This window comes from Petaurus breviceps, unplaced genomic scaffold, assembly GCF_028583685.1.
Source record: "Petaurus breviceps papuanus isolate PSGF00001 unplaced genomic scaffold, PetGlider_PUasm1.0 90444, whole genome shotgun sequence".
NCBI classification, from domain to species: domain Eukaryota; kingdom Metazoa; phylum Chordata; class Mammalia; order Diprotodontia; family Petauridae; genus Petaurus; species Petaurus breviceps.
The window spans coordinates 2,284,995-2,298,179 of NW_027187256.1; the positions used below are offsets into that span (position 1 = coordinate 2,284,995).

Sequence of the window (13,185 nt, forward strand, 5' to 3'; positions counted from 1 at the left end):
GTATCTACTGAAAAACAAGCCTCCCACCCCAGGCTCCAGGTGCACTTTAGCCTAGGGGCAGGGAAGATCTTACAAATTTACATTCCCATTACATATGTTTATACATTTATTTGCCTGTTTGTTGTAATACATAATAAAGCTCAGATTTATATCAGCTTCCAGAGTATCAATTCCCTATACATTTCTCAACCCAAGTCATTGCTTAAATGGAGACATGAGGCTAAATAAAGCAGAAAGACATGAAGATATATAGATAGATAATTGATAGATGACTGAGAGATGGTAAATAGTTAAAGGATAGATGAAAGATTGTTCATAGAAACATGATAGCTACATTACAGATATGCCCACATATATGTGTATATACATACATACATACATTCATATATATATACGTGTATGTGTGTATAGATGGTAGATAGATGATAGGTGACTTGATATCTATCCATTTTCTACGCTCTCAAGTCCTCAAATGATGCTTCTTTATAACTTGACTTATTCTTGATATTTCTTTTTATTTTAAAGGTACAGTAATACCCTACCTTAGACCAAAATCAACTGGCAACCCCCACCATGTCGGGTTTGAATTGGACCAATTTACATCCTGCCACCTTCATTCTAATTGGTATTCCAGGGCTGGAAACTCTCCACATCTGGATCTCCATTCCCTTCTGCTTTGTATATGTATTAGCTCTTTTGGGAAACTTTTCTCTTCTGTTCATCATCAAGACTGACGCCAGGCTTCATGAGCCAATGTACCTTTTCTTCTGTATGCTGTCAGCTGCTGACCTGATTATTTGTACCACTGCTATGCCAAAGCTCCTCAGTCTTTTCTGGTTCAAAGACAGGGAAATCTACTTTGAATCCTGCCTCACACAAGTGTTCCTGATCCATTCGATGTCTAGTATGGCATCTGGTTTCATCTTAGCAATGGCCTTTGACCGTTATGTAGCCATTTGCAAACCCTTGAGACATTCAACTATCTTGACCCATAAGGTCATTGTGGGAATTGGGTTGGCTGTTGTCCTTCGAGGAACTGTGTTTTTTAGCCCTCATCCCTTTCTCCTGAAATGGCTTCCATATTGCAGGACCAACGTAATTTCTCACACTTACTGTGAGTTTATGGCCCTGATTAAGTTGGCCTGTGCCCCAACCAGAGTCCGCAGAGGTTATAGCCTAATGGTTGCTTTTCTTACTGGGGGTCTGGACTTTATATTGATAATTTGTTCCTATATTTTTATTCTTTATGCTGTCTTCTGCCTCCCCTCAAAGGCTGCCAGGCTTAAGGCATTGGGTACCTGTGGCTCTCATGTCTGTGCCATTTTAGTTGGATATACTCCAGCTTTCTTCTCCTTCCTCACTCATAGATTTGGTCACCATGTTCCTCCCCATGTCCATATCTTTGTGGCTAACATTTACCTCTTGATTCCACCTATGTTGAATCCCATAATCTATGGGGTAATGACAACAAGGATACGGGAAAGATTCCTCCAAATTCTAAGTCCTCCAAAGTTGTAAAGGGTATCATAGATTCACTCTCTGGGGGAGACAATATGGACAGAAGAATAATATTTCATATGGACACGTCCTTCACATTTTCCATTAATTATTTTTTCCCCTTCTGGTCATGAAAGATGTACCATGATTATTTGGGTTGACCACATGAGGCTGTTTAATCTGGGAACCTGCAACTGTGGACTGGCATATTTAGGGGAAACAAACCTCTGATTTAATTGATGTAGTGAAGTGGTAATAAGAAAATTCTCTCTACTAAACTGATCAGAATTGTTTTGAGGGAGGGAGCTGAGCCAACATGGCCGAGTAAAAGCAAGGACTTACCTGAACTCACCCATAAATTCCTTCAGTTACCTCTAAAAAGTGAATCTGAACAGATTTTAGAGTGGCAGAATCCATTAGGAGACAGAGTGTGACAGATTTCCTGCCCAGATCAACACAGAAAATCCATGGGTAGGATTAGTTGAGTGGTGTGGGAGGGGGCAGGGAAGTGGGGGGGAGCACAGGGTGAAGTGTTATGGAGAGAAGGCTGCACCAGCACAGATCCAACCATGGCAGTTAACTGATTCCCCCACCACAGGACCAATTCCCAAACCTCTCACTGCAGGACAGGGGACTGTCGGAGCTGGGTAAGAGACAAGCATAGCGCCTATGAAAGTGGCAGCAGTTACTCTTGGGGCTATCTAGATATTTAAAAATCACCTACTTGAACTTCCAGGATTCAAGATGGCAGAGTAAAGTGTAGGTGCTCTCATCCCACTTCCACCCCCACTTGTTGACCTTGAAAAGCCAAGAGAATATTTCCCCAGAGTAAAATGCTGAAGTAGCAGAACCAGCAGGAGGCTTGGGAGATTTACAGGCAAGATGTGACTGTGGCTGTGCAGAGGCTAAAGGGGACCAGTACAGGATGGGAGATGTTCCAACAAGCCTCATCTCAGCAGACCAATGAGAACTCCTGAACCCCAGGGGGTGGAAGCAGCAAGTGCTAACACCAGAACCCCAGCTGTGCCTTCACACAGCCAGGGAAATAGACAGACACCAGTGTGGTGTTGCTGGCCATCAGACCTGTGGGTCTTAGGAGGCATAAGCTGAAGTATCTGTGGGCTCATATGGTCAACCTTTTTGAAGGATTGGAAAAGATTTCTTTGTGACCTCTGCTAATCACCTCAATGCCAACTTATTTCAGGAAACAGTTCCCTATTACTTATCTCAAAGATGGGAATGCAGAGACCTGAAGCAACCAAATCACTTCTCCCCCACACCTCATGCTGTGAGTTTCAGTGTAACCCCAGAGAAATGCAGAAAAGTCCTGGCCTCACCACTCACCAGTCAGCTCCAGCTCAGCACCAGCTCAGCTGTAGCATTAAATAGCCTTTAACTGACAGAACCAGAGGCCACAGTACACAAAGCCAGTAAACAGGCCCCTCGCTCCCTGCATAAGAAGTGTGGGACAGAGCCCTCTGTGCCTCAGAAGCAGAGATTCACTGTAAAAATCAGGAAATAGGCAATCTCAATTGGGAAAAAAGTTGAAAAAAGAAAGACTTTAGAATCCTGTTATGGTGAACAAGAAGATCAAAATTCTTATTCAGAAGTGGACAGCATTAACACTATACCTACATGTGAAACCTCAAAAGAGAATATGAACTGATCCCAAGACAAAAAGCTTTCTTGGAAGAGATTAAGAAGGGTTTAAAAAAATGTCTAGCAACATATAGTCTTAAAGAGTTGTGGGGCGCAGAGGATAAATGACATGACCCAGATGATATGTGCAGTATGAGTCAGAGGCAAGACTTAAAGAACAACTATACTGTGTAACATTTTATGAGAAACCCATTATATATAGAAGTGACTGATTTTACACACACATATACATACACACATCAACATCTGCATGCATAAGATACATATACATACACACATATACACATTGTATTTCCTCACATCCAACTGAAATCTGCTTCTCCTTATCTCCTATGCATTGTTCATAGTATTCTATGATTAGAAAAGACAAATTTTTTTAAACATTTAGGAGCTCATTAATACTTATAGCATACATTGATCATTAAACATTTCCTAAATTGCTGCTATGTACCGAGCATTGGTCATAATGCTGGAGTTAATGGGATTTTTTGAATTGTCATCTGACACGAATTCCAATGCCTTTTCCACTCAACTTTTTTTGAACATACCTATTCAAATATCCCATAAATTTTCCTTCTTTATATAAATGTACCTGAATCTTTAATTGATTCATATATTACATGGATACCAGTGTCACTATTCTTTTACCTTGTGATCATATTTGGACTCATAGGTCCTTTCTTAATTTTAGATCAGTGCTCTGTCACCTACACGGGAGTCAATTCCTGCACTAAATGGGTCATTCACCATAGTGAGAATCTCCTTTCCACTTTCTGGAATGGATGTTACCTCTCTAGGATGCACAAGAAAAGTCCCCATAAACATCTTCTGTGGGTCTTAGGAGGCATAAATTGAAGTATCTGTGGGCTCATCTGGTCAACCTTTTTGTCAGAATTGGAAAAGATCTCTTCATGACCTCTTCTAATCACCTCAATGCCAACTTATTTCAGGAAACAGTTTCCTACTATTTATCTCAAATATGAGACTTTGATCAGGCATTACTTTTTTAATGGAGATAAGAAAATTGAAGTGGTGGTAAAGACGATGCTTCTTTGCACTATAACATGAGTTGACATGACCAGCTGAGTGGGGAAAAAACATAATAACCACTTTGAAAAGGGTTCTCAGGAGGGTTAAATGTTTCTTTAAGGTGTTTATTTATTCCATGCAAATAATATAAAGCCTTAATATCTTTTCTATAACATTAATTAATATTTTACTCTTATGTTTGAAATGTACATAATGTATAATAAAATAAAAACAAAAAGTCATCAGTATGACTGAGTAAATCTACGAATCTGTCTAGGAATTAGTTTCCTCATTTGTAAACTGAAAGGATGGGTTAAATGGCCCCTAAAGTCCTAGATAAGTCTATGAGCTATGATCCTGTCACAAACACAGGTAGTTCCAAGATTTTGGGATATTCAGTGATAGTTATTAACACTTCCATTTCAGGGGCAGAGCCAGAATGGCAGAGTAGAGGCAGAGACTTGCCTGAGTTCTCCCCCAACCTCTCCAAATACCTTTAACAATTATTCTAAACAAATTCTAGAGGAGCAGAACCCACAGAAAAGTTGGAGTGGAACATATTTCCAGCCCAAGACAATTTGGAAGTTTGGCAGGAAGGGTGGTTATGCCTGGGTGAGAGTGGAGCACAGTCCAGTGCTGGTGGTGCCCACACAGGCCTGGCTACAGCAAATCAAGAGCTGGCCTTGCAAGGGACTGAATCAGCAGTGGCAGCAGCAGTGGCAGTGGCTGCTTCTGGAATTCTCTTCCCACAGACAGTAAGGGAGTCGAACAACTGGTCAGAAGGAGATTACAGGGGTCTTCTTGTGAGCACTGGGACAGTACTCTGTTGCATTGCACTTACTCAGATCCATGTCAGAGTCCTGGGTGGCAGTGTCAGGATGGAGAGGAGCACCACTACAACAGGAATTGTGGCCACAGTGGAGTGGGGAGCACTCTTTACAGTTCCAGGACAGAAGAGTTCTTATGGTTACTCACAGACCAGAGCACAGGCCAGGAGAGTAATAAACACCTCTCCTTCAATCATATCACCTTCGAAGACCTGAAAACTTCCAGGTCCCTAGAAGTATCTCTGAAAACAGCTGCACAAGACCCCCAAAAGCTGCTACAGTTCACCCTCCACCCTGGTAGCAGAGCTCTATCTTAACAAAGAGATAAAAATCAAGTAATAGACTGGGAAAATGATAAAAAAAATACGGGAGGGGGGAAATATGCCTATAGACAATTGCTATGGTGATAAGGAAGATCAAAACACACACTCAGAAGAAGACAGCAAAGTCAAAATTCTTACATCCAAAGCCTCCATGAAAAATATGAATTGGTTTCAGGTCATGGAAGAGCTCAAAAAGATTTTGAAAATCAAGTAAAATAAAAAGAGGAAAAACTGGAAAGAAAAATGAGAGCAATGCAAGAAAATAATGAAAAAATGAGTCAACAGCTTGGTAAAGAACATGCTATAAACTACTGAAGAAAATAACACCATAAAAAACAGAATAGGTCAAATGGTAAAAGAGGTGCAGAAAGCCACTGAGGAGAAGAATGCCGTAAAAAGCAGAAATGACTAAGTAGAAAAGGAGGCAAAAAGCTAATTGAATCAAATAATTCCTTAAAAATTAGAATGGAGCAATTAGAAGCTAATGACTTTATGAGAAATCAAGAAACAATAAAACAGAACTAAAAAAATGAAAAAAAAAATAGAAAACAATGTGAAATATCTCATTGGAAAAATAACTAACCTGGAAAATATATCCAAGAGAGATGATTTCAAAATCATTGTACTACCTGAAATCCATGATGAAAAAAGGACCTAGACTTCACGTTTCAAGAAATTATCAAGGGAAACTGCCTTGATATTCTAGAACCAGAAGGTAAAATAGAAATCGAAAGATTCCAGTAATCATCTCCTGAAGAGATCCCCAAATGAAAATTTAGGAATTTTATAGCCAAATCCCAGAGTTCCCAAATTAAGGAGAAAATATTGCAAGCAGCCAGAAAGAAACAATTCAAGTAATGTGGATCCACAGTCAGGATAACTCAAGATTTAGCAACTTCTTCATTAAAGTATTGGAGGACTTGGAATATGATATTCTGCAGGGCAAAGGAGTTAGGATTACAAACAACAATCACCTGCCCAGAAAAATTGAGTATAATACTTTGGAGGAATATGGATATTTGATGAGATAGAGGATTTTCAAATGTTCTTGAGAAAAGAGCAGAACTGAATTGAAAATTTGCTTTTCAATACAAGATTCAAGAGAAGCATAAAAACGTAAACAGTTAAGAGAAATCATAAGGGACTTGTTAAAGTTGAACTGTTTCCTACATGGGAAGATAATATTTGTAACTCCTAAAATCTTTCCCATTATTAGAGTAGTTAAATGGAGTATATATAGACAGACAGTACAGGTGTGCATTGAATATGAAGGGGTGATACTTAAAAAAAATAAAATAAAATTAGGGGTAAGAGGAATGTACTAGGAGAAAGAGAAAGGGACAGGTATAATGGGGTGAATTATCTCACATACAAAAGGCAAAGAATGTTTTTTTTGGGGGGGTTGTTTTGTTTTACATTGGAAGGGAAGGGGGGGAGCTGAAGGGGGGAAAGTGAATCTTATTCTCATCATAATTGATTCAAGGAAGAAATAGCATGCACATTCAATTGAGTATATAAATCTATCTTACTCATAAAGGAAAGTACGAAGGAAGGGGATAAAAGAAGGGGGGAGTGAAAGAGGGAGGACAGTATTGGGGAAGAGATAGTCAGAAGCAAAACACTTTTGAGGAGGAACAGGGTGAAAGGAGAGAGACAGTAGAATAAACAAAATGGAATAAGATGAAGGGAAATATAGTTACCAATAGTAAATGTAAAAAAATTGAAATGGACTTATGATGAAAAGTGCTATCCATCGCCAGATGAAAAACTTGATTGTGTCTTAATACATTTTGAAACATTCATATTTTTTTTAAATTTCTTTTTTTTCCCTTTTATATTTTTTTTTGTTTATTTATTGATCTTTAGTCTTTGTTTTCTTTCACAACATGACTATTAAGGAAGTGTTTTTCATGACTGCAAATGTATACCCTATATTGAATTGCTTACTTTCTCAATGAGGGGTAGGATGGGGAGGGAGGAAGAGAGAGAATTTGGAACTTATAATTATAAAAATGAATGTTAAAAGTTGTTTTTATATGAAACTGGGGAAAATTAAATATGAAATAAAATAAAAAAAACAACTTTCATTTTAAAGAATAGGAGGAATGGCTGTCGGTACTGAAGGGACAGAAATTTGACTCTATGTAGTGAAATCACCTCCCAAGGTAATGTAATGAGGGTTTGCATAATGTGGAGTTGCTTTAAAACAGTTCATTAGGACATTAATTAAGCTCCTAACAGAGGATCTGTGTAAGGTAGTGGTGTTCACAAAGTAAACTGAATTTAAGCTTTGATTCTGAATTCTGCCAGTATATGAAATTCTTAGAAAATATGATGGAATTCTCGACAAGATCATAATCCAAGTCACTTTTCTTTGGAAAGCCTCCTGTGGTCAGTGGGTGTGGAAAAATATAAATTGGATGTAGTTATTTTTTCCCTTTTTAATTTAATTTAGTTTTGCTGTTATCATTATTGTCACTATAAACATTAACATTGTCTCTATCAGCATCATCACCACCACCATGATAAACACTAATAGAACCAATATTCCCAATTTGGTTGGCTTATTGTAATGCCAGGAGATGGAAGATAGACCCTTGGATGACTTATAATCCTGTTGGAGAGATGGGATGGAGATATAGTACTATAAATACAAATGGAAGGTAATGCACTCTCTGTCAAATGAATAGACTATATAGTCACATAAAGGAAAGCACTGCTGCTGCTACTACTATTACTACACTAAAACAAAAACTACTGCTGCTGCTGCTTCTGCTACATCATTAAGGAAAATGATTACAGCACAAAAAATAAGAGGGCCCATTTTATGGCCAAGAAATTGCAAAGTACTCACCCCCCTCTCCAGATCATGGGGATACTATTGCCCCCATGAATTTAAGGAACTGTTTCCAGATCTGTTGGGATTTGGTAAGTTAGATTACAGGCTTTTGAACCTTTTTTTTAAATAGCTAAATAATTTTGAGACTTCTGGAGAATCCTAGGGGTCCAGGTCACTTCCTCTCGAACACTACTTTTAAGCTTTAGTTAATAACCACCAGTAGTAAAAGAATAAATACCATTATGAGATAGAGTGGATCTAGCAGGTAGATTAGGAAAATAATGAATGGTTATATCCTACATTCTACTTTTACTTATGCTGTGCATGTTGTTCATAGGATTATACAACATTTTAAACCTTTCCTTTATTATGGGAACTTTTCCAAATTTTTCCATGTTACTTGCAATCATAAATGCTCCATTCTACTTAAATGATTTATTTTCTCTAAACTTAACATCGTATCTTACTTTTTACTTTGCTTCTGGTTTCTTTTATATTTCTTTCATTTAAAAACAATGTATTATTTATTCATTGTTTTTATTTAAAATTTTGAATTTTCTTTCTTCCTCACAAGATTTCACCACTCATTGTGAAGGTAATAAGTGTGATGTAATTATACATAGGAAATCATATAAAAAAAGAGAAAAATAAAGTGAAAATTATGCTTCAATCTGCATTTAGATTCAATAATTTTTTCTCTGTAGATAGATGGCATTTTTCATTCTAAGTTCTTTGGAATTTTCTTGAATCATTGTATTCATCAAAATAGTTGTCACTTACAGTTCATCATCTCACAATATTGCTGTTACTGTGTACATTATGTTCTGCTGACCTCACTTTGTATCAGTTCATATTTCTTTCTAGGTTTTTCTAAAACCATCTTGATCCAATTTCCTATATCACAATAGGATTCCATTATAACCATATACCACTTGATCAGCCATCCCCCAATTGATAAAAATATCCTCAATTTCCAGTTCTTTGTCACCATAAAATAACCTGCTTTAATTATTTTTTTTTGCACATTCAGGTAATTATTCATTTTTAACTCTTGAGGGTAAAGATCTAGTAGTGGTATTGCTGAGTCAAAGGGTTTGCACAGCTTTAAAGGCCTTTGTATACAGTTCCAAATTTTTCTCCATAACTGTGGGGTCAATTCACATCTCTACAAAGATTGCATCAGTGGCCCACATTTTCTACATCTTCTACAACAATTGTCATTTTTCTCTTCTGTCATGTTAGTCAATCTGATAAGTGTGAGGGGTACCTAAGAGTTGTTTTATTTTGTATTTCTCTAATGAATAGTGATTTAGAGCAATTTTTTTGTATAACTATGGATAGATTTATTTTCTTCATCTGAAAACTTCCTGTCCATATCCTTTGACCATTTATTAATTAGAAAATGACTTAGATTCTTACAAATTTGACTCAGCTTTTTATACATGGGAAAATGAGACCTTTATCAGAGAGACTTTCTTTAACCACCACTCCCTAAGTTTCTTGCCTTTTTATCCCCTAATCTTGGCATCATTGGTTTTGGTTGTGCAATACCTTTTTAAAAAATTTGAGGTAATCAAAATGATCAATTTTATATCCTGTTATTGTCTCTATATTTTTTTTGTCATAAAAATTTCCCTTATATATAGATCTAACAGGTGAAATTCTTCATGTTTCACTAATTTTCTTATAATATAACCTTTTATTTCCAAATCATTTTGACCTTATATTTGGATAAAGTGTAAAATATTGGTCTCTACCTAGTTTCTGCCAAACTGTAGCCAGGTTTTCCAGAAATTTTTGTCAAATAGTGAGTTCTTATTCCAACAGCTTCTATCTTTGTGTTTATTAAACTCTAGATAACTATGATCATATACTACTTTGTCTTGTGTGCCTAATCTGTTTTACCGATCAATCACTCTATTTCTCAACCAGTACCAGATTGTTTTGATGATTGCCACTTTATGATAAAGTTTCAGGTCTGCTATAAGTAGATTACCTTCCTTTGCATTTTTCATCAATTCCTTTGATATTCTTGACATTCTGTTCTTCCAGATGAATTATAGTATTATTTTTTCTAACTATAAAACATTTTTGGCAGCTTGATTGGTATGGCATTAAATAAGGAAATTAATTTAGGTAGAATTGTCATTTTACTATGTCAGCTTAGCCTATCCATGAGCAATTGATATTTTTCCAGTTGTTGGGATTCTGACTTTATTTGCCTGAAAAGTGTTTTGTAATTGTGTTCATATAGTTCCTGGGTTTTTCTCGGCAGGTAGACTTCCAAGTATTTTATAATGTCTATAGCCATCTTAAATGTAATTTCTCTTTCTCTTACTGGCTTCTATGTTGCTGCTGGGCTTTGTTGATAATATGTAGAAATGCTGATCATTTTGTGGTTTTATTTTATATCCTATGACTTTGTTAAGGCTGCTAATTATTTCAAGACTCTTTTTTAGTTGTTTCTCTGGGATATTCTAAATATATCTTCATATCATCTGTAAAGCTTGATAATTCTGTTTCCTTTTTGCCTATTATAATTCCTTCAATTTCTTTTTTTTTCTTTTTCTATTGCTAAAGCTAATATTTATAGTACATTATTTAATAATAGTGGTAATAATGGGCATCCTTTTTTCACCTCTGATCTTGTTGGGAAGGCCCTTAGTTAATCCACATTACAGATATTGCTTGCTGATGGTTTTAGTTAGAATCTACTTATCAGTTTAAGGAAAGGTCCATTTATTCCTTTGATCTCCAGTGTTTATTAATAGGAAAGGGTGCTGTATTTTTTTCAAAAGCCTTTTACTGCAACTATTGAGACAATTACATGATTTTTGTTGGTTTTGTAATAGATAACAGTAAATTATATTGTTAGTTTTCCTAATATTGCCTAACATTAAACCACTTTGCATTTCTGTTATAAATTCTAGTTATAGTGTATGATCCTCGTGAAATATTCCTATAATCTCCTTACTAGTATTATGTTTGTTTATTTGTTTTTCATCTACATTCATTAGGGAATTTGGTCTATAGTTTTCATTCTCTGTTTTGACTTTTCCTGGTTTAGGTATCAGCGTAATATTTGTGTCATAGAAAGAATCTGATAGGATCCCTTTTTTGCCTGTTTTCCCAAATAGTTTATATAATATTGAAGTTGATTGTTCTTTAAATGTTTGGTATAATTCACTTGTAAATACATCTGGCTCTGGGGATCTTTTCTTAGGGAGTTCATTGATGACTTTTTTCAATTTCTTTTCCTAAAATAGAATTATTTAAGTATTTTATTTCTTCTCCTGTTAACCTAAGCAATTTATGGTTTTGTAAATATGCATCCATTTGACTTAGATTGTCAGATTTATCAGCATTCAGTTGGTCAACATAGTTCCTAATTATTGCTTTAATTGTCTCTTCATCAATGGTCATCATCATTCATCAATACTACTGATTTCTTTTTCTTTTTTTTTTAAATCAAATTAACCAATGGTTTTATTTATTTTAGCTTCCCCCCCACAAAACAAGCTTTTACTTTTATTTATTAGTTGAATAATTTTCTTTTTTATGATTTTATTAATCTCTTCTTTAATTTTCAGGATTCCCCCTTTGGTGTTTATGTGAAGATTTTTAACTTTATTTTCACGTTACACACCCAATTCATTGAATTGATATTTTCCTATTTTACTGATATAAGGATTTAGAGATATAAATTTTTCCCTAATTACTGCTCTGGTTGTATTGCATAAATTTTAGTACGTTGTCCCATTATTGTCATTCTCCTTAATGAAATATTGATTGTTTCTATGATTTCTTCTTTGACTCATTCAGTCTTTAGGATTAGATTATTTAGTTTCCAATTAATTTTAACCTATCTTTTTATTTCATTTTATGTAATTTTATTGCACCATGATCTAAAAAGTATGTATCTAATATCTCTGCCTTTCTGCAGTTGATTATACAGTTTTTATTCCATAATACATGATCAATTTTTATGTAGATGCCATGCACTGCTGAGCAAAAAGGGCATTTCTTTCTATTCCCATTCAATTTTCTCCATATATCTATCATATCTAACTTTTCTAAAATTCTATCCACCTCCTAACTTCTGTCATGTTAATATTGTGATTAAATTTATCACTTCTGAGAGGAGAAACTTGTAAACCACCACTAGTATAATTTTTTTTTGTCTATTCCTGTAACTCATTTAACTTCTCTTTGAGAAATTTGTATGCTATGATATTTGGTGAATATATGTATGTATGTATGAATGTATGTATATATGTACATATATATATATGTAGTATTGTTATTAACTGTCTTTAGTACCATTTAGCAAGATGTAGTTTCCTCCCTTGTCTCTTTTAATTAGACCTTTATATTTTTGCTTTTGCTTTTTCTTAGATCATGATTGCTACCCCTGCTTTTTTTCCTTCTGCTGAAGCATACTACATTCTTAAGGTAAATGATTATTAATAAGTGATAGGTTGAAGAGATTTAAAGCTCTCTCCTTCTTCCAAAGTCCTGATTTCAAAAGTTCAGTCTCTTGAAGGACATTGGTGATAGTGAGATTGGATTAATTTTCTTTTTCAAGACCCCACCCTGATGGAATCTATTGTATTCTGCTCAGACTTGGGTCCGGGCATATATTCTGGGATTGCCCAAAGTTTCAGGTGGTCTAGTATAGAGATAGCTTGTCTTTCCAAGGGTAACATGATTTCACTCTCAGCCCTTCATTTTAATATAGCTCATCTTCCATTGTGTTATCCAATCAGACTTGTTTGACACCTATCAATATTGCTACATCCTGCTCCAGCATTTTACCTTTACTCCATGTGTGTCTCTCTATATCAGATGTGTTTCTTATAGACAATATATTGTAGGATTATGGTTTTTAATCCATTCTTCTATCCACTTTCATTTTATGGCATAGTTCACCCCATTCACATTCATAGTTATGAATACTGTGTATTTCCCCCATCTTATTTTCCTCTTCCTCCTCCTCCTCCTCCTCCTCCTC

The 13,185-nt window shown here is 35.6% G+C and overlaps 1 protein-coding gene across 1 annotated transcript; it reads left to right on the forward strand.

Moving 5' to 3' along the window:
- Window positions 1–573: 573 nt before the first annotated feature.
- LOC138177786 (olfactory receptor 52K2-like) lies at window positions 574–1,518 on the forward strand. Its single transcript, XM_069108987.1, has one exon. The coding sequence runs from the start codon at window positions 574–576 to the stop codon at window positions 1,516–1,518; it is 945 nt and encodes a 314-aa protein (XP_068965088.1).
- The last annotated feature ends 11,667 nt before the right edge of the window (window positions 1,519–13,185 follow it).